The sequence below is a fragment of the Lissotriton helveticus genome, chromosome 8 (genome assembly GCF_964261635.1).
Source record: "Lissotriton helveticus chromosome 8, aLisHel1.1, whole genome shotgun sequence".
Lineage (NCBI taxonomy): Eukaryota > Metazoa > Chordata > Amphibia > Caudata > Salamandridae > Lissotriton > Lissotriton helveticus.
Window position 1 is genome coordinate 1,687,474,012 of NC_136069.1, and position 20,195 is coordinate 1,687,494,206.

Sequence of the window (20,195 nt, forward strand, 5' to 3'; positions counted from 1 at the left end):
AGGCCCAAGGGCGGTTTGGTAACCTATATATCGAATAATTTAGAAGTAATAGAATTAGTAGAGGTGAGCTTAGAAGCCAACTACCAAATCCTCAAACTGAGACCAAATAAGTCGTTCATTTATCTAATGGTAAACCTTTATAATAATTTAAACCAACAGGAGTTAACTTCCATCCTAAATAACATTTTTAACGTCTTAATGGAATTGCGTAATAGATACATGCACAAATCAGTGAATCTGATTTGGGGCGGGGATTTTAATCTAACGCTGTGCAAAGACAACAATACCAAAAAATGCGGTATCCAGGATGAATGTGGAACAAATCTAACACACTTTACCCATACAATCACTGGGAACCGCCTGAATGAAATGTTGTTTCTCCTCGATATGGGCTTTGGTAACGAATTAGTAGTCCCTTCTGTAAAGTTTTCTCCCACATTTAATGGAAGGGCGTCATCTAGTATAATTGACTTCATTATTGTATCCCAAAACTCGAAGTCACTTATCTCTAAGTTTGCCACTGTGGATAATCCCAATAGTGATCACTTTCCAAATATTATCATCATGCAAGTTGCAAACGTTACTAAGAAGCGTGATTCTCTTAGCCTCTTAAATCAGCAATCACTGAGTATGGATAAAATGGGTTCTCTATAAAATGGGCAAAAGTCGATCCTGTCCACTTAACAGCAAAAGTGGTTCGCCGAGCACTCCCCCGTTTCGAAATATGTCTTAACTTAGACTCCCCCCATGAACTCATACTACCTAGTTTTATAAACATCACTACAATTATAAGGGAAGAGTTACATAGAAAACAGGGAAACAAAAAGAATCACAAAAATGGCTGATTTAACTCAGAGTGCACTAAGACATACTCTAGACTGAAAACTGCATTACGCAAGCATCCCAGAGAGAAAGATGAAATCACTAAATTAAGAAAGGAATACAATGTGGCCATAAAAAAACTAAAACTAAAAAATGACTTATGGGAGCAACTGCACGCTAGCTGCACTTTGAACGATAGTGCCGTATTCTGGCGCACAGTTAAAGCTCCCTTTCTCTCAGAACAAAATATAGCCCCGAAAATAGATGTAGCAGTGGACGCTAATACATGGACTAACCACTTCTCGCAAATCTTCGGTACAGGCACCAGTTTAACCACTGTTTCTAGTACCGAAGACGTGATGGGTGATCCCTCCACACAACCAGTTTACCCGATTCACTTATTCATTGACCACAAAGAGGTAATCAATGCCTTGTCAGCCTCTAAAGGCGGGAAAGCCCCTGGGCCCGACGGAGTTCCAATGGATATCTTTAAACAAAACCAGGACCTTTGGTCCCCCATTCTCACTCGAGTTCTCGAGGCCACAACTACTACAGGTGTAATTAAATCATGGTCGACCTCAATTCTGCTGCCCATATTTAAAAAGGGGGATCGCAACAATCCAGCATGCTATAGGCCAATCTCCCTTTTAGCTTCCCTTGGAAAGGATGCAGGCCGAATTATATTGGAACGACTACAGGATTGGGCTAAAGATAACCATGTAATTTCTGACCTACAGTATGGGTTCTGTGAGGGCCTGGGAACAGTGGAACAAGCCCTGAATCTTTCCCTACTAATGGGTAAATATGTTGGTGCAAAGGACGGGTACCTACACATGGCCTATGTAGACTTGACCGCGGCGTTTGACTGCGTTTGTCATGCGAAACTGTGGTTCATTCTATTGGAAATGGGTGTGGACCCTCCACTGGTCGCCTTTCTCCGAGAACTCTACTCTGATGCGTCAGCCAGAGTCAGGTATGGCTACGGGGGGGAACTCACGGAACCATTCGCTGTGGAGAAGGGGGTCAGACAAGGTTGTGTTCTGGCTCCCTTTCTTTTTAATTTATATACTAATGGGTTGGAAACTGCAATGTTGAAAGGGAGCCAGGACCTACCCACAATTGATCGCCGCCCAATACCAGCATTACAATATGCGGATGACGCTGTCATCATGGCAAGAACTCCACTCCAGCTACAGTGTCTTTTAGATAGATATCGAATTTCCATGCAAGCTTAGATCTGATAGTCAATATAAAGAAAACTTTCGTAATGCACGCAGGTAATTCCATAAAAAAATCAAAGGCCATTTTTATTGATAATACCAAACTGGATTGTACTAATACATACCCATGTTTGGGAATTTTAATCGATAAAAAATCACGTTGGCTACAGGCCATCGACGCGAGGAAACTATTATTTCTTAGGTCCACTACCGCTCTTGTAGCTTTTTCTCAAAAGCTTGGGAAGAGAACACCCAAAGAGATGATTAAGATCTATCAGGCTAAATGCGCCAGTGTAGCAGTATATGGCGCAGCGGTGTGGGGGCATGAAACCGTAGATTCCATACAGAAGGTTGAGAATGGATATTTGAGATACCTTCTGGCAGTCCCGCAGAGCTCGTCGACATATGGTTGTCATATAGAACTGGGTATGGATTATTTATCAGACATCATGAGAAACCAGCCAATCGTTCTTTGGCACCGTGTCTGGACATCTGAACACTGCGAGCTGACACGCTGTCTTATTTCCGACTGCCTTACATTGACTAATTGGAATAAGATTAGGTGGCTGGTTTATGTGAGAAACTTCCTGAAAGATTTAGATCTAGTAACTTTTTTTACTCACCCATCAACTATTACAGGAATCACGAGGAAGAACCTAAAAACTATGTGTATGTCGCATCTTCGAGATTTAAGATTATCTCAAGAAAGTAGTAAACGTTCTGTCCAGCATATTTTAGCCATTCAGTTCATTTCAGGGGTACAACCATATTTACTGTATAATTTGAACGTCTATGAGAAGTATCTGTTGACTCGGTTTTTGATTTAACATCTATCACCGATTAATAAACTTTCCAAAAAGAAATGCTTGGTCTAAGAATCTTTCTCCGTGTCCTTGTGATGGAATTTCAGCACAAACTCCAATACACTCAGTGCTGTTTTGCAGATACTATGAATTTCCACGAAGGAGATGGGTTATTCCTGTGTTGAGACTGTTGGGTTTGCGGTGCTGCCGCCCGGCTTTCCTCGCGCTCCAATTTTTAGACAATGAGCCTTATGCTAAATCAATTGATTATTTTTTAAAGGCCTGTGTTAAATACCTACGAAACTATGATTACGTTTTTTGATGCATTAGTATCTAGTACAAATTGTTGCACTGCAATTTCTAGGCCTTGGAGTAATCACTGTTTATATAATAGTTTCTGCTTTCTTTTTACATTTTTTAAATGTTTTATACCATGAATTGTTTTTAATTGTACTTTTATGGTTTCCTAAAAAGTAAGGTAACCGAATAAAGAAATTTTGACATTTGAACCATGAACCCCGTGGTCCAGAGTCAGGCACCCTGGCCGCTGCGCCACACCTCTTCCATGATGAGTGCCTGCGTAATGGTTCATCTGGTGTTTACTGGGAGCCACCTGAAGATCTTGCAGAGCATGCACAGGGTGTGGAAGCTGGAGTAAGAGTCTGCATTGACTTGTTTCTTCATGGATAGCTTGTTATCCAGGGCAATGCCTAGATTACGGGCCTTGTAAATTGGTCAGGAATTGTGCCGAGCTCTGCGGGCCACCATGAGTGGTTCCACAGTGAGATGTTGTCACCAAAGATAAGGACTTCTGTTAATCTGAGTTGAGCTTAGGACTGTTGTCCTTCATCCAGTCCGCAGCTTTCATCATGCATCTGTGGAAGTTAGCTTTTGTGGTTGGGGGAGTCTTTGGACAGAGAGAGGATGATCTATGTGTTGTCAGCATAGGAGATGATGTTGAGGTGGTATGATCTGAAAGTGCCAGCCAGGGGGGTCATTTAGGTGTTGAAGAGGCTTGGGCTAGGGGAGAACTCTGTGGGACACGCAGATCGTCCTTGGCTCTGAGGTGAACAGCACCAGACGGATCTTTTGGCTTCTGCCGGAGAGGTATGAGGCAATCCATTTGAAGGCATATGTGGTAGAGTTTGCTGATCAGGATGTCGTGAGATACAGTGTCAAACGCGGTGGAAAGGTCCAGGAGGATCAAGGGCTGTCTTGGTGCTGTGGTTGGTTTGAAAACCAGATTGGGAAGGGTTCTAAAGGTTGTGTCTTCTAGGTGTTGGGTGAGTTGCTGGTTAATCGCTTTCTCAAGGACTTTTTCTGGGTAGGGGAGTAGTGAGTTGGGCCGATAGTTCTTCAGATCGGCTGGGTCGGTGGATGGTTTCTTTAGGAGGGGCCTCACTTCAGAGGGTTTCCATTCCTGGGGGAAGAAGGCCGTGGTGATGTATGTATTCAGGAACTTCCTGATTTTGTTGCTGATTGTCTTACTTCCAAGGTTGTAGACATGGTGGGGTATTTAGTGCCCCAGAGTGCACGGAGTTTATGATAACAGTAGTGTCTAGCGTGCTGAGGGGTTCTGAGTGGGTGTTGGGCGTTTGTGTTCGTGGTTGTGAGTCGGTTGATGCTGTCTGCTGTGAAGGGATGCCGTTTAAAGTTTTCATAGATGGTCGAGATCTTGTCATGGAAGAAGTCTACAAGGTTGTCGCACAGTTCCTGGGAGGGAGTGATGTCATTGTCAATTGGTGAACTCCTTCCTGATGGTGAAGAGTTCTTTGCTGTGGCTTGCACTGGCTTTGATACTGTCTGCTAGGGCGTTCCTAGTTTCTTTCAGGAGGCGGTGGTATTGGTTGAGAGCAGTCTTGTAGGTGATGCGGTCTTCTGCTTTTTTTTTGCTTGTGCGCCACTTCCTTTTGAGCGCATTTCCTCATTGAACCAGCTTGCTCTTTTTCTTTGCTGTTTGGCCTTTGTTGTCTTGGCAGGGGTGATAGTATTGGCACATTTTGTGATCCACTGAGCGAAGTTATTTGCTGCCTGTTTGGGGTCGTGTGTAAGATCTGGAAGGGGGGGAGCAGAGTGTATCATTCTACTGGTCTTTTGGTACCTTTTTCCAGTCTCTGCGCATGAATCGGATGGGTCCGGCGCTTGGGTAGTTGGGTCCTTTCATTGTGAAATGCACACTGTGGTGGTTGGACCAGGTGAGTGGTGTGGTGTGGATGTATCTGACTGTTGCTGGAGGTGAAGATGGGGTTGAGCGTGTGCATGGGTGAATTTTGCGAATTTGCGATTCGCGAATTTGCGGATTTGCGAATTCGCGATCCTCAAAATTTGCCAATTTATATTTGCGTGTTCACGGGGCGCTTTGCGTGTTCGCGGCGCATTATGGCATGTTCGCGGGGTGCTTTGCGTGTTCGCGGGTTTTTTTTTGGGCGAGGCCGTGATGCGCCCTCTGGTTCATCACTGCCACCCTCTCGTTTTTTATGCCCTTCTGCCCTCTGTACCACTCGTTTTTGTGCCTTCCTGCCCTCTGCCCCACTCGTGTTTGTGCCCTTTTGCCCTCTCCCCCACTGGTTTTTGTGCTCTTCTGCCCTCTGCCCAACTCGTTTTTGTGGTCTTCTGACCTCTGCCCCACTCGTTTCTGCCCTCTGTCCCACTCGTTTTTGTGCTCTTCTGCCCTTTGCCCAACTCGTTTTTGTGGTCTTCTGCCCTCTGCCCCACTCGTTTCTGCCCTCTGTCCCACTCGTTTTTGTGCTCTTCTGCCCTCTGCCCAACTCATTTTTGTGGTCTTCTGCCCTCTGCCCCACTCGTGTCTGCCCTCTGTCCCACTTGTTTTTGTGCTCTTCTGCCCTCTGCCCAACTCGTTTTTGTGCTCTCCTGCCCTCTGCCCAACTCGTTTTTGTGGTCTTCTGACCTCTGCCCCACTCGTTTCTGCCCTCTGTCCCACTCGTTTTTGTGCTCTTCTGCCCTCTGCCCAACTCGTTTTTGTGGTCTTCTGCCCTCTGCCCCACTCGCTTCTGCCCTCTGTCCCACTCGTTTTTGTGTTCTTCTGCCCCACTCGTTTTTGTCCCCTTCTGCCCTCTGCCCCAATCGTTTCTGTGCCCTTCTGCCCTCTGCCCCACTCGTTTTTTGTCCCCTTCTGCCATCTGTCCCACTTTGTGCCCTTCTGCCCTCAGCCCCACTTAGAATGGCACCGGCAAGCTGCCAGCGCGATTCTAAAATCATTAATCACCCCAAGTTTGGGGTGATTAATGATTGTGTAACTGAATTTGAGCTTCAACTTGAGCACCTGCTTTACTTTATCTATTAGTGCTTCCTGTTGAAGCTGACTTTTGTAACTATTTTAGAATGGCTCTGGCAGCTTGCTGGCAGCTTGCCGGCGCCATTCTAAAATAGTTACAAAAGTCAGCTACAACTTTTGACCCAATCCGTTCCGCTCGTGGAATTTGCGGGAAATTCGCAAATCTCGCGGATTGTGAATTTGCTGAAAATCCGCAAACTCCGCGAGCGGAACAGATTTTCCGCCCATACCGTGATATGGATGGGTTCGGTTTCAAGCTGCTTGAATCCGATGTTGCTCATGCTTTCCAGGAGGTCGGTGGAGTTGGGTCACTGGGGTCATCAAGCTGGAAGTTAAGGTCCCTCGGGAAGATGTAGTCCTCTAAGTCGATTGCGAGCCGGGTGATGATGTCTGAGATGGTGTTGCAGAAGCTGGGGTGTGGTGCTGGTGGTCTTATGGTGCTTTAACCATCTGGGTGGAGCTGGTATTACATTACTGGTGTTTGATTGTCGGGCATGATGTGCAGCAGATGTTGTCCCTGTAGATGATGGGGATTCCACCTCTGTGCCTGTCAGTTTGGTGTCTGTGTGTGATCTTATAACCTTCAAGGATGGTGGTGGCGATGTCTGGTGCAGATGCAGGGTGAAGCCAGGTTTCTGTGAGAAGATAATGACCGGGGTGATGGAGAAGAGCCTTTCCCAGATCTCTGCATTACTTTTCCCGAAAGAACGTGCATTGAGTGGGATGCCCTAGGTTGGTCGCTGTGGTGGTCTTGGTTGATGTAGCTAGCCCAGCTGCATTGGCGGTTTTGCTGGTGTCGTTGGGAGCCTCAGTGCTGACGATGAAGTGACAGTGTCAACAGGAGGATTGTCCTTTGGTGGTCCGTGGGGATGTGCAGCAGCAGAGATTGTTGGCACCTCAGAGGTTCAGGGGCTCGAAGGTCTGCTACAGTGTATCTTCGTGGGGTCGAAGAGCCAGGGGACCTGGTGCTGGGCACGGTCCAAGTGTGGATGGGCACAAACAGGCTTGCCATAGGCATGGCCGTGCAGAGGCTTCCATATGTAACACTGGGTAGTGGGAGGGGCGGGCAGGAAGGTGAGAGCTAGTAGCGGTAGAAATGGCTACAAAAAAGTGTAACCCAGGAACTTACAATCAGAAAAGTCTGATGCAGATGTGGCAAATGTGCAACAAGTGTAAATAAAGCAACACATGGAAACCAATAGAACACTAAATTAGACCAATAAATTAACAAGAGCAAGCAATCACAGGCAGTCAAGGTCCACCCAGCGGGATTGAACCAGGGGCTCGGGTACGTCTGTGCAGTCAATGACCCAGGGAGCCAATGATGGTGTTAGTAGCAGCAGGGGCTAGCAGAGCTTAGGGCCACAGAGGTCTAAGGCTGTTCCAAAAATCTGTACTGGTGAGCATAATTAACTCCTTCGATGCTGATGACGGAACCGCTCCGTCATCAGCTGCGGTGGTGCTGTGCTGATGACGGAGCGGTTCCGTCATGGCCCGCTCGCGGCGCCTGCGCTGGGCGTTCCATTGAGTGGGCGGGGCCATGACGGAACCGCTCCGTCACGAGCACAGCTCAACCGCGGCTGGTGACGGAGCGGTTCCGTCGCCAGCATGCGCCCGCCCTGCCCCCTTAGCGCTGCGGCGGAATAGCCGCCGCATCGAAGGTGTTAATGACTGCACTTTAAAGAAGAAGTGGCATTGACTATCATGGCATCAAGAAACAGTAAAAGCAGCCCGGCTGCCAGTATTAAAACACTCCCACTGTTCAAAGACAACTACATCCTTCTTGATGTTTTCCTTGCTGAAGGCAAAAGTAATGCCCCAGTTGTACGTATATTGACAATTATAGGGCACCTCAGATCACTTCAGAATTCTGAGTACAGGTATGTAGCAAAATGCGCTGGGATCTTTGTAATGGTCTTTGTGGAGTTCTTATGCACCACTGTTCTTGTTGAATTTAGGACTTCATCTGGACTAGGTGGAGAAATGGCATTTTTATGCTGGGTGTCTGAGCTGCCGGGTTGCATCAAGTTCAGATTCTGCCTGGAGTTTCTTCTGTGATCACACCACAAAACAAAGGGACCCCAAAGGCTAGACATTTTTAAATAATTCATCCTGTTCATAAAATAAACACTGTATCACCAAAGCATTTCTGTTGAGCAGCATACAAATGCAGTTTAGGGCAAACAACGACTTAACAGCATAATAAACATAGAGGTGTTTGTAATGAAATGCAATATAAAAAAAAAGAAGCTGCTTAGAAAAAAATAACTTTCATACAATTAAGTTCACATAACAGGCATTAGGCATCCCTGTTTTGATCTATGTACATCCTTATGAAGTGAACCATCTTCGGGACAAATGTGATAATATCCACAATCCTGGATAAAGTATACTGAATCATAGTTACAATCGTTCATGGTACTGTAGGGTCTAAGTTGAACAAGTATAAATGAATCAACGCTTTATTAGTAAGGGTTATCTCCCTAGTATGTAGAACAAGTAGTTGTGGCCATGCTGGTAAGCCATATAGCCCCAACAAAACAAGAATAACTAACATTATATGCTTAGACCTACAATATGAACTCTGTGGGTAGGTTGGGACTGGGTGTGCCCTCTATATCTTTATGCTAACCCACACTAAGGCCACAGCCAGGCACCGGCTTAAATGTTCCACAAAAATGCCTCATAAGTGGCTTGTTCCCTTAGCTGGTTCTCAGGAGAGGGAACAGGGAGAAATGTTTTCTTTGTGACCTCTGGACTTGCACTGGCTTGTCAAAGAAGTATTTCTTTATCTTTCTAGCTGGTGGGTGTGCTCAGTGTCAATGGTGCTAGAGGGACAAGCTGGTGGGTGACCTTTGGAGCCGGACATAACCTAAGAAGTTGAGTTGACAGCCTGACCCTATTAACCTGCACCATTTTTGTGATAGAACCACTGGGGACAAGTGTGTGTTTATGTGTTTTAGGGTCTCTTCCAGAGTATCTCTTGAATTCCCCCTCCACGTCCACACTCGGACCCCGAATAATAGATGAGCGTTGATGTATGACCACTGTGTCTGTTTCTATTTGGGGGGTTGTGCTTCACTGGCCAGCAGTTCCTGGACCACGTAAACAAGGTGGCATGTTGGTTTGTTGAATTCTTCTGGTAATACTATGCTGCACCGACCCATACTTGTTATCACTAGCTCACTCCTCTTCACCAAGATAGGTTGTACCATTCTGGGTCTAACCTAAGGGGACATTTTAGCTAGTAGACCATAGTTCACACCATGGGAGGACTGGTTAGTACGAAGGTCTACATATGATGAACTGTGGAAGTTTGTAAAATATTTGTTTGATATTTAAGCAATTTAATTTTAAAATCATGAAATACAATTATTCAAATAAATTGGTTTACAGGAAATGTGGAGCTTGGAAATAAGTGAGCTAGGAAATGGATGAAGAGGTGAACCGTAATACAGTTTTTTAAACATGGGGACAACATCTTATAAATATGTATGTTTTACCGTAAGCAAAAACTACTTTTAGTGATATAATTACCTCTTCTCTCAAGGGTTTTTGTGACACACACTTTGTTATTGTTTCTTATATTATTTATCTGGGTTGCTTTCTATAAACCCATTTTTCAGTTTTGGGAGGCACAATTAATGTGTAGTAAACTAAGACTAAAACAAACCACTATACCAAGATAGTGCAAGGTAGCATTTTTGCCAAAGGGCCCATACCTACACTGGAAAGCAGTTGAGTGTGACACTGATGCTAAAACAAGAAATGAAGCTGGGACATTGTGATTGAATGAACAGAATACTTCACTTTCACCTGAGAGGACCCATCACCCCACTGGATGGTGCTTGCGTTGACTGTTATGGCTTTGCTGTCAGGAGCACGAGGGTCAAATTTTCCCACTTTGACAAGATGGAAGATGCCATCTTCAGAAATCTGAACATTAAGGATGTCATATGAAGCAGGTGCGTCTCCATACTCATCGAAGTAGATTTCTTCCCCAATCCGAGTTTTAAAATGCACATTTTTTAGATAATGGAGAATCTGTGGAGAGAAACAAAATGAAAAACAAATATCATTTTCATCTGTTAAAAGTAAGTTTTTTTGTGAAGCATTACAAGCTACAAAGTTGATGATTCACAGAGCTCAAGCAGGAGTGGGGTCTTGGATTAGAGGCAGCCTGTCTAGTCAATATCAGAAAATGGTGTTAGTGCTCATGAACATTGACATCAAGTCACCAGGATGCCAGGGGAAGGGAAAGCATGCATCAACATCCTCCTAAAGACTTCTTTGAAACTAAAGCAAAGTCACTGATTAGAAACTACCCAAAGTAGACATGGTTCTTAGATCCTTGCTTACTTCCGGTTCATGCTGCTACCGTGGTGTTTAGCAAGGGCAGTGCTATTGGTTCCAAAAGGCAACCAAGTGGTAGTAGCTGCTGCCACTGACTACCCATGATTTACATCCATGAAGCTAGAGGTAAAGGGCCTGACTCACAAAGATGTATAGTTACACAGGTGTAGATGTACTCCTTTTCCTATGTTTACCTCGCCGCTTTCTTCCTATTCAATATTTCCTACTAGACATTTATACCTAACTGTAGATGTACGTGCATTAATCCCTCCAGTAAGGGGATGGAGCCTCCTGCAAAACATTTTGTGTGAAGTTACTACTGGAAAATGTTCACATGTGGGTGGAGTTCTCCACCACTGTGCTGGAGAGCTCCCTTTGGGAATGTTGATGGAAATTTAATAAAGTTTGGTATTTAAAAATATTTTAATGTGTAAGATAAATGGAAAATATTTAATACTAACGTGGAACTAATGAAATATAATTTTAGAGCACAGTAACTCATCAAATTAAATATAGTATAAAGTAAAATATGGCAAATATATTAAGTATATATATATATTCACTGAATTAAACATAGGTTTCAGCGACGTTATAGTTAGAAATTAGCATTTATAAAAATTTCAAGGGTGTTATAGTTAGCTGGGCATTTCACTCATACAAAATCATAGAAATTCCTCTGTTATAGTTAGTTCAGCTAATTATACCTTGCGCCCCCGCAATGCACTGCTGATGATGTCACATATTACATGTTCTTTTCTGTGAATTTCCAAGGGTTTTTAAATGCTAATTTCGAACTATAACGTCCCTGAAACCTATGGTTTTTTCAGTGAATTTCAAAGGTTTTTTAATGGCTAATTTCTTACTACAATGTCCCTGAAACCTATAGTTTTTTCAGTGAATTTCAATGGTTTTTGAAATACAAATTTTTAAGTATAATAGTAGTTATACCTATGTTTTTTACTGAATTTCTAGAGCATTTTAACTGTTTATTTGTAAAAATAATATTTATTAAACAATATTATATACTTTTCTGAAAATTGCAATTCTTTGTTAAATTTTTTAAAAGTAAAATATTGTAAAATTATTTAGTTTTATTTTTTTATTTTAATAAAATTGTTATTCCCTTTTTAAACAAATTATATATATTTTTTTCAAAAAGTCGCGCACCGAAAGCGCACCTAACACGGCAGGTGCGTGTATTCAAGCCGCCATTTTAGAAAAGTCGTGAAGGATCCGCATACAGTCTGCGACGGGTGCGTGGCTTCCAGTTACGTCATATACGTATAATATCACGTGGTGTGCGCGATTTGTATGCGACCGGTGCACGACTCCTTCTCCCGCGTATTCACGACACATGCGCATGACGTTTGCGTGGTGGCGGGCCCCACATGACGTCATTTATGTGCTGGGGCACGCTGGGTGCACGACTCACGTGAAAGTTTTTATATTCTAAAATTATATGTATGTGTCTTTAATGTACATATTAGGGCAAGAGATTATCTAAGGTATTCATAAAAATAATATATTTCTACTTGTAAAATACTTATATTAATGTTAAATATATTTTCGCGGGGTCGGGTGCATTCTTCGTGCACGCTGGGTGCGTGACTCCCATGTGAATTTGATTGGTTCATTACATTTCCCACTGTAACTATTGAAGGACCTCACCCATTTTAATAATTCTTGTTGGAGCATCTTCAGAGAAACATCTCTTCTTCTACAAAAATCTCTTTGGCTTTTTTTTGGTATTTTTCCAAAAGCAGGTGCAAGTATCTTCAGATGAAGAACTGTTGGAGAAGGCACCACCTAAACAGACACCAGAATCTGTTTTCTGGAAGTTTTTCACTTTTCCTGCAGGTGAAAAAAAAGTGAATGCCAGGAAGGTGAACTGTACGATTTGCGAGAGGGTCCTCTCAAGAGGGAGTGACAAAAAGTATGCATGCGGCACTGCAAGCATGTACAAGGATATGCACACTCTCCAGCCTCACAATCTTGCTTGGTAGGAAATGAGGCGAGCTGCTCAAAATCCACCAGCAGCTGTGAGAAGCACAACAGGAGCGTTCTCAACAGAACCAGAATTTGCCTTCCTAGAGCAGCACTATGTAAAGTGCAAAAAAATCATCTGCTATGGCGAACAGTCGGTGAATGCTGTTTGTGCTGCCCGAAGAAACAACAGCTGTTAATTTTTTTGTTTGTTTTCTGTTTTTGGAATGATGTTTAATTTCAAAAGTTACCTGCTTACTTTGTTCCTTTTTTGTTCAGTTTTTAGAAAAACACCAAACAAATACAAAATTGTTCAAAAAAGAAAAAAAAGAAAAAAAAAACAATAATAATAAGTTCTTGTCAGAACTACCTTATCTGGTTAAAAGAAAAGAACTATAATTGCATGGTAATGTCTGAAAGTTTGATTGAATATATGTGTAGAGCATGATTGAAAGAATGCATTAGTAGTGTATGGTGAATTTATAAGTGCTGAGGTGTTGGCAGAGTGATACAAAAAGAACTTAGTGCTGGATGGGTGATTGAGGAAGATCATGAGACTGTCATGAGGAATCCTAGGCTGCATAAGTACTACTTCAGCATTAAGTGGAGTGTACCAATAGTGTGTATCTGGTTAGAGGTTTGTAGGTGTTTTGCACATAATATTGTAGGTGTGCTTGTGTTACTGCCTAGGCCTTTCCATAAGAACATCACTAGTAATTGGAATGATTACAGTGCTGCAAACAGAGTGCATGGTTAATTTATAAGTGCTTACGTATTAGCAAAGTGATAGGATAAGTAGATAGTGCTGGAGGTGTGATTGGAGAAGTGCATTGGAATGACCGGAGGATTGCTAGGCTGAATGGGTAGTAAGTGGGTATTTGCAAGAGTGTATGAATACTATATACCTGGTTGGAGGTCTGCATACATACTGCACAGAATAGTGTAGGTGTACTTGTGTTAGTGGCTAGGCAATTCCATAAGTACATAACGAGGAACTAAAATGATTACTGTGCTGCAAACAGAGTGCATGATCAATTGATAAGTGCTTAGATATTGACGGAGTAATAGGATGAGTAGATAGTGCTGGATGGGTGATAAGAGAAGTGCATATGACACACACAAGGATTCCTAGACTGCATGGGTACTAACTGGCTATTGTGAAGCCTATTGCAATAGTATGTATGTGGTTACAGGTCTGCATGCATTGTGCACAGAATATTGTAGGTGTAATTGCGTTAGTGGCTAGGCTATTCTATAAATACATGACTAGTAACTAGTATGGTGACAGTGCTGTAAGCAGAGTGCCTGGTGAATTTATACGTGTTTAGGTATTGGTGGGGTGATAGGATAAGTAGATAGTACTGGATGGGTGATTGGAGAAGTGCACGGGATTGACAGGAGGATTCCAAGGCTGCATGGGTACTACTTGGGTATTTAGTGCAGTGTACCAATAGTATGCATCTGGTTAGAGGTGTACAGGAATTCTGCACAGAATATTGTAGGTGTACTTGTGTGAGTGGCTAGGCCTTTCCATAAGTACATGACTAGTAACTGGAATAATTACAGTGCTACAAACATTGTGCCTGGTGAATTTATAAGTGGATAGATATTGTCAAAGTGATAGCATAAGTAGATAGTTCTGGATGGGTGATTGGAGAAGGGCATGGGACTGACAGGAAGATTCCTAGGCTGCATGGGTAGTTCCTTAGTATTAACAAGAGTGTTCCAATAGTGTGTAGCTGGTTAGAGGTCTGCATGGATAGTGCACAAAATATTGTAGCTGTACGTGTGTTAGTTCCTAGGCCATTCCATAACTACATCACTAGTAATTGGAATGATTACAGTGCTTCAAACAGAGTGCATGGTTAATTTATAAGTGTTTATGTATTAGCCAAGTGATAGGATAAATAGATAGTGCTGAAGGTGTGATTGGAGAAGTGCATGGAAGTGACAGGAGGATTGCTAGGCTGCATGGGTAGTATACCTTAGTATTTACAAGAGTGTTTCAATAGTATGTAGTCATGCAGCTTCCTACGCACCGAACTCACTCTACCTGACCACCCGGTTACCACCCCAAAAGATCTCCGGGGGGTTACTGAACACCAAACCTACAACAAGACAACAGCAACAATACACCCCAAAACTGAAACGAAGAGACGCGTTGACCCTAACGCTCTCACCTCCCTTACTGCTGTCCTATCTCCGGGACAACCATGTGAGGGCAGCTATCCAACCAGCCCCTAAAGAAGCGGTTTGACCACGTTGCCAGTCCCATCCACCACTAAAATACACCTTGCCCCAAAAGAACCAGCCCCCCTCCAAGTCAGACAGAATGCCTTCTACCACGCCAACTCACGCCAACCCCCTCACACCTAAATATTTAACAACTGCATGGCCCAAACTCCTTCTCGATAAGTTTCCCCCGAACCTCTCACCCAAAGCAAAAAAGAACCTCAAACACAAACTGATCAGACAATACCCAGAATCACTATTTGTTGACATTTATCACTGCTCTTCCAAAGGCTAAGTAAAAAAGGATCTTATTTTTCACACGAAAAGACCCGATAAGTGGAATTTAATCCTCCGATATCATCTCCACATTACCAAAACTACCAATACTTCCCACAGTTGCAAACTATCATTCTCTATCCCCAACCGCATGATGCGGAGAGGCAACACTTCTGTGACCATCTACTCCAACGGCACAGTCCTGATACAAGCTAACAACGACAACCCCTCTTCCCCTCACTTTGGACTGCCTCGTCTCACTCACACCTCCCCTGCCCAACCCACCCCTTCCTCCCGGACAACCGGACCCCCGAGTCGAGCATACAAACTATTCCTGCACCCTCTATCATAAACTCCTACCCCCCCACGAGACACCACTCGCACCACTGGCACCAAGAAAATGGCTCCCCCTTCCCCGTTGAATCGTACCCGCAAACAGCCCCACACGCACAACCTCCCCCAAAGTAACCGATCGACCATATTACACAGTCTAAGACCTCCAACGACCATCCTTCACCCACCTGCTAAAGAACGCAGAAGAACAACATGACCCTCCGCACCCCAACTCCCATCGGAAAGCCCTCACAGACAACACAACAACTACTAGACGACAACACAACTTCGTCAGGTCTTCTCTCCCTCGGGAGGACCCCGCTCAGAACCCACCCACCCCAACCCCGGAAGAGACGGGGCAATGTCTTTCCCTGTTCGAAAGCCAACTAGCTACTATAATACAGGGTTTTAACGAAATCCTAACCAACCTTGCTACACTTTGCAACCCCCCTAAAAACTCCATCTGTACTCCCGTCGCCTCCAACCCCCCACACCAAAGGCTCGCTAAGACCATGCGACCCAGCTGGACCCCATCCCCTCTCTCGAGTCACATTAAGAGAACCAATAGAACCACGGAGGCTATGTCTTCGGACGAAGCTGCAGAGCTAGCCTCCTCGTACAACACCCCCTCTACGGGCATCCCTCATACCACAATCCAGGTGATCACCGGATTCAGAAGAGACCACGCCAGTCCAAAACTCCCTAGACCCCAACCTCCCTCACCAACATCTCCATGGCCCCCCTAAGTAAGAAACCAAAAAAAGAAACAACCCTACCAATTACATGCTCATAAACTGCAGATCAGCCACCAAACATGCCACAGAGATAGGTGAATCCATCCTAGCCCATAGCATAGACATAGCATTCCTCACCGAAACCTGGCTAATCGACTGCTCACCTCCAATCGTGGATACTCTAGTACCCCGAAGCTCTACAATCATTAACAAAGACAGTAAAGACCAAAGAGGGGGGGGGGTTTAGCGATCATTCATAACAACATATCAGTGACAGAAATAGATGCCTTCAACTATGACACCTTTGAATGCCTAACCGTCAACATTAAGTCAAGCGACAACAAGACACTACACTTCCACCTCCTATACCATCCCCCAGACAACACCACCACTTTCACGGAGCACCTGTCAGACCTGGTTGCTCACTGCTCACTGAGAGACACTGACAACCTAATTCTAAGTGACCTCAACCTACACTGGAATGTAATAAACAGCTCACTAATTCAAAACCTAAATGAGCTATTACACAGCAACAACCTCACCAGCACTGCTCAGAAGAAACCCATAACATAGGAGCAATCCTGGATGCCATCATCGCCCACCACAACTCAATCACACTAGATCATATCTTACCGGTGGACTGGTCAGACCAGCACCTAATCCTATTTCACATTACGTAACCGATCATGTACCAACCCCACATCCAAGACTCCCCATATGGACGAGAAACCTAACTCAGATCAACATGGGCTACCGAGAAAAAAAGATAAACACTCTCCTGCCCATCTTCTCAGATGGTCTCTCCGCAACAGATCTCAAGTCCCACTACAACACTACTATGACATCCATCCTAGACCAACTAGCCCCCCCCCTTTAAACTAAAAGGCAACCAGGAGCATCCCTTCCAGATCCTGGTTCAACAAGGACATTAAAGATGAAAGAACACAACTTAGAGCCACGGAGTGTCTATGGAGGAACAATCCCTCTATGAGCCTTTAGGATCAACTTAGAGCAGCCCAAAGGAAATACAAAAAGCACATCATCAATGAAAAAACACCTTTTTCTGCATCCCTCTGGACAACGTGAAAAAAATACCCAAGGAACTCTTTAACATCATCAGGCAACAAACTTCCAAGACCTCAGCAGCCCCGATCCAGGCCTCCAAAGACCTGTGTGACAAATTTGTCAACTTCTTCAACGAAAAAGTCACCAAGATTGAGTTATCACTAGACATCAACCTCAATTCCTCCTGCAAAAACCCAATCGCAACAATCGAAACCAATACACACAAGCTCTCCACGGAATCATGGAAATCCTTCGACCCCGTACTCGAAGATGAGATTCTCAAACTGATCTCTTCCTCCAAGCCCGCATCCCACATTCTCTATCATGTTCCCTCCCAATTGACCAAAAATCTGAAACTCTCCCTCTGTGTCAGGACTAGGGTGGCTTGCGGTCTAGGGCCTGCCCCACTCAGCAGAGGTTTCTATTTTCCGCCATGTCTGGTGCCCTTATGTGGGAAAATGCACCAGTTATCTCTGGGAGGGCGTTGGTGGCAGAAATGTTCAAGAGGACTTTAATAGTAAAGATGTCCATAGCATTTAGTCCTAGTTTGTGCTAAACGCCTATTTGTATATGTATCGTCCACCAGATGCGTGAGATTTCACACCCTTGTCGCATGCGTGAGATTTGGCGGGGGCCTAGTCACGTCAATGTACGCGACCGCGCCCAATCTTCCGTGCCCACTATTCTGCGTGCTTTGTAGGAGTGGCAGGCTGTCTCTGGAGCTCCGATCTTGCTTTGGGTTTTTTGAAGTCTTTTCAGAGTGCGGAGTAGCAGCGGTGAGTAGACCAGTCCAGGGGGCGATTCCGTTTCGAATTCTGCAGCGGAGAAGCTGAACCAGGCCTAATTTCTCGGAAAAGAACATCTTCGTGAGTCCTGTGAAGCTGACACGCCCTTCGAGTTAGTAGAGTAGGTCGTACTCTACAGGTAGGAGGAAATTAAGTCAAAAATTAAGATTTCAAAGTCAAATTCAAGAGTTTGAGATATGGCATAATCTCTTGAATAAGGAATAAGATTAACAAAGTCTTCAATGTTAATTTCTAAGAATATGTTGGTGCAATTCAGTATTCCTTGAGTAATTGTGGTGCACTCACAAATTCATTGTTCTAGTATAATTGTGGCACATTTTGATTTCTCCAAACATAGTTGCAAATTAGACAGAACCAGTAATTTGTATAAGCTTTGAGAAGTATGTAAAGAAGTTATTTACAGATACAAGTAAGACACAAATTCTTGTGTTTGTGAAGTGTGTAAAGAAGTAATTTACAGATAATATTAAATCACAAACTCTTGTGCGTATTTACTTTTGGTGTCTAATTCAGTTAAAAGTCTTGCTTGAAAGAACTACATAACAAGAAAGAAAGTTAATTGCTAGTGTTTATGCATGTATGAAAGAACAGCCTTTTCTTTCTACTGAAAACTTAAGTAGATTTCATTAATAGGCTGGTTTGGTCTTTAGAGTGAAAAGACCTTTGCTAATATAATTATTATCTGTGGTCAAGTAAAGCAATAGAATACTTGCATCAATAACTTTTCCTTTTCAGATCTCCTTCCCAGCTGTTCCCTTCCTAATCCCCTTTCTTTCCCCCCCGCTTGATCACTTCAATATTCTGTGTAATTATTACAGTCAGAATTGGAGGTATCGAGAGGTGGGCCCTTATAGCATCACATCAGATCCTGACGAAGACTTCGTCTGACAGAATAGTGAGCCCACGAATCATTTTCCTCCCGGTCTGATTGTGGTGTCATAATGGCCACCATTGATGATCTGATGGCGGTAATAGTTCAGATGCAGGCTGATTTAAATGAAACTATGAATGCTACGGCATTACTTTCTGATAAGGTAGATCATATTCAACTTCTAAATACTCCACTTCCAGAAGATGCTCAAGACACAGGCGCAAGGGCATCCACAAATATAGCAGTTACTGTTCCTCCACAAATTCCTTTGGCATCTCCTGAGCGTTTTTCTGGAGACCCTACTAAGGTGCAGATTTTTCTGACACAAATTGAGTTGCATTTTTCCTGTAGACCAGCAGCTTTTCCTACCCCCCAGTCTAAAATAGCGTTTTTAATTTCTTACCTGTCCGGAGATGCTGCAAATTGAGCAGTCCCATTGGTCAGACAAGATAGCACCTTGTTGTATAATTGGCGATGCTTTGTTGAAGAATTCTTAAACGTATTTGATAGACGAACTGTGACTTTATCTGCAGATCGAGAATTGTTACAGTTAAGTCAAGGAAATAGAGATCTTATTACTTATCTATCACATTTCAATAGACTCATTGCTGAAACCTCTTGGCCGGAAGAGAAAAGAGCTGCTCTTTTTTATCAGGGATTGAAAGATGATTTAAAAGATGTCCTGGCTCAAATCGATCCACAACCAACAGCTTGTTCGGAATTAATAAATTTAACTTTACGTTTAGACCACAGACTTGCAGAAAGAAGAACGGACAAGAAAAGAGGTGACAAACCGAATTGGAAAATTGAAAATAGATCTAGAACCCAATTTGCTAACTCCGAATCAACATCCGAACCCATGGAAATTGGGACACTTAGACAGCCATTGTCTAAAGAAGAAAAAGACAACAGACGAAAAAATGGACAATGTCTTTATTGTGGTCGTAAAGGACATTTTGTGAAAGATTGTTTGATGAAACCGAAAGGCAAGTCTCCAAATGTCAGCAAGGCAGTAGTTATTGAAAAAACAGACCAAACGTCGGAAAACTAATATGCCCAAGATGTTTAGAGGGGGATCTCTTGGGAACCATCGCCTTCCCTTCAATAAACTCTTGTGTGTCCAATTATTAAGCTCATTTTCGACTTGCAGTCCAAATACAGTTAACTCATAACATTTGTCAAATGGAGGTTTTAATTGATTCAGGTGCCACAGGAAACTTCGTAGATTTGGAAACTGCACAACGATTATGTATTATCTGTGAAAAGAAAGAAACTCCAGAAATAGTACAAGCAGTAGATGGAAAAATAATATCTGGAGGCCCTGTAACCATGCAAACTTCAAAAGTGACTATGTATTGCGAAGATTCAAAACAACAACGGCATAAGGAGGAAGTTCAGTTTG

The 20,195-nt window shown here is 43.5% G+C and overlaps 1 protein-coding gene across 2 annotated transcripts in view; it reads right to left on the reverse strand.

Moving 5' to 3' along the window:
- Positions 1–20,195, reverse strand: part of LOC144773629 (vomeronasal type-2 receptor 26-like) — a 208,865-nt gene that overhangs the window by 59,146 nt on the left and 129,524 nt on the right. For both annotated transcript variants that reach the window (XM_078658775.1, XM_078658776.1), the window contains one exon: positions 9,957–10,184. In XM_078658775.1, the coding sequence (XP_078514901.1) occupies positions 9,957–10,184 (228 nt within the window). The remainder of the gene's footprint in view (positions 1–9,956; positions 10,185–20,195) is intronic.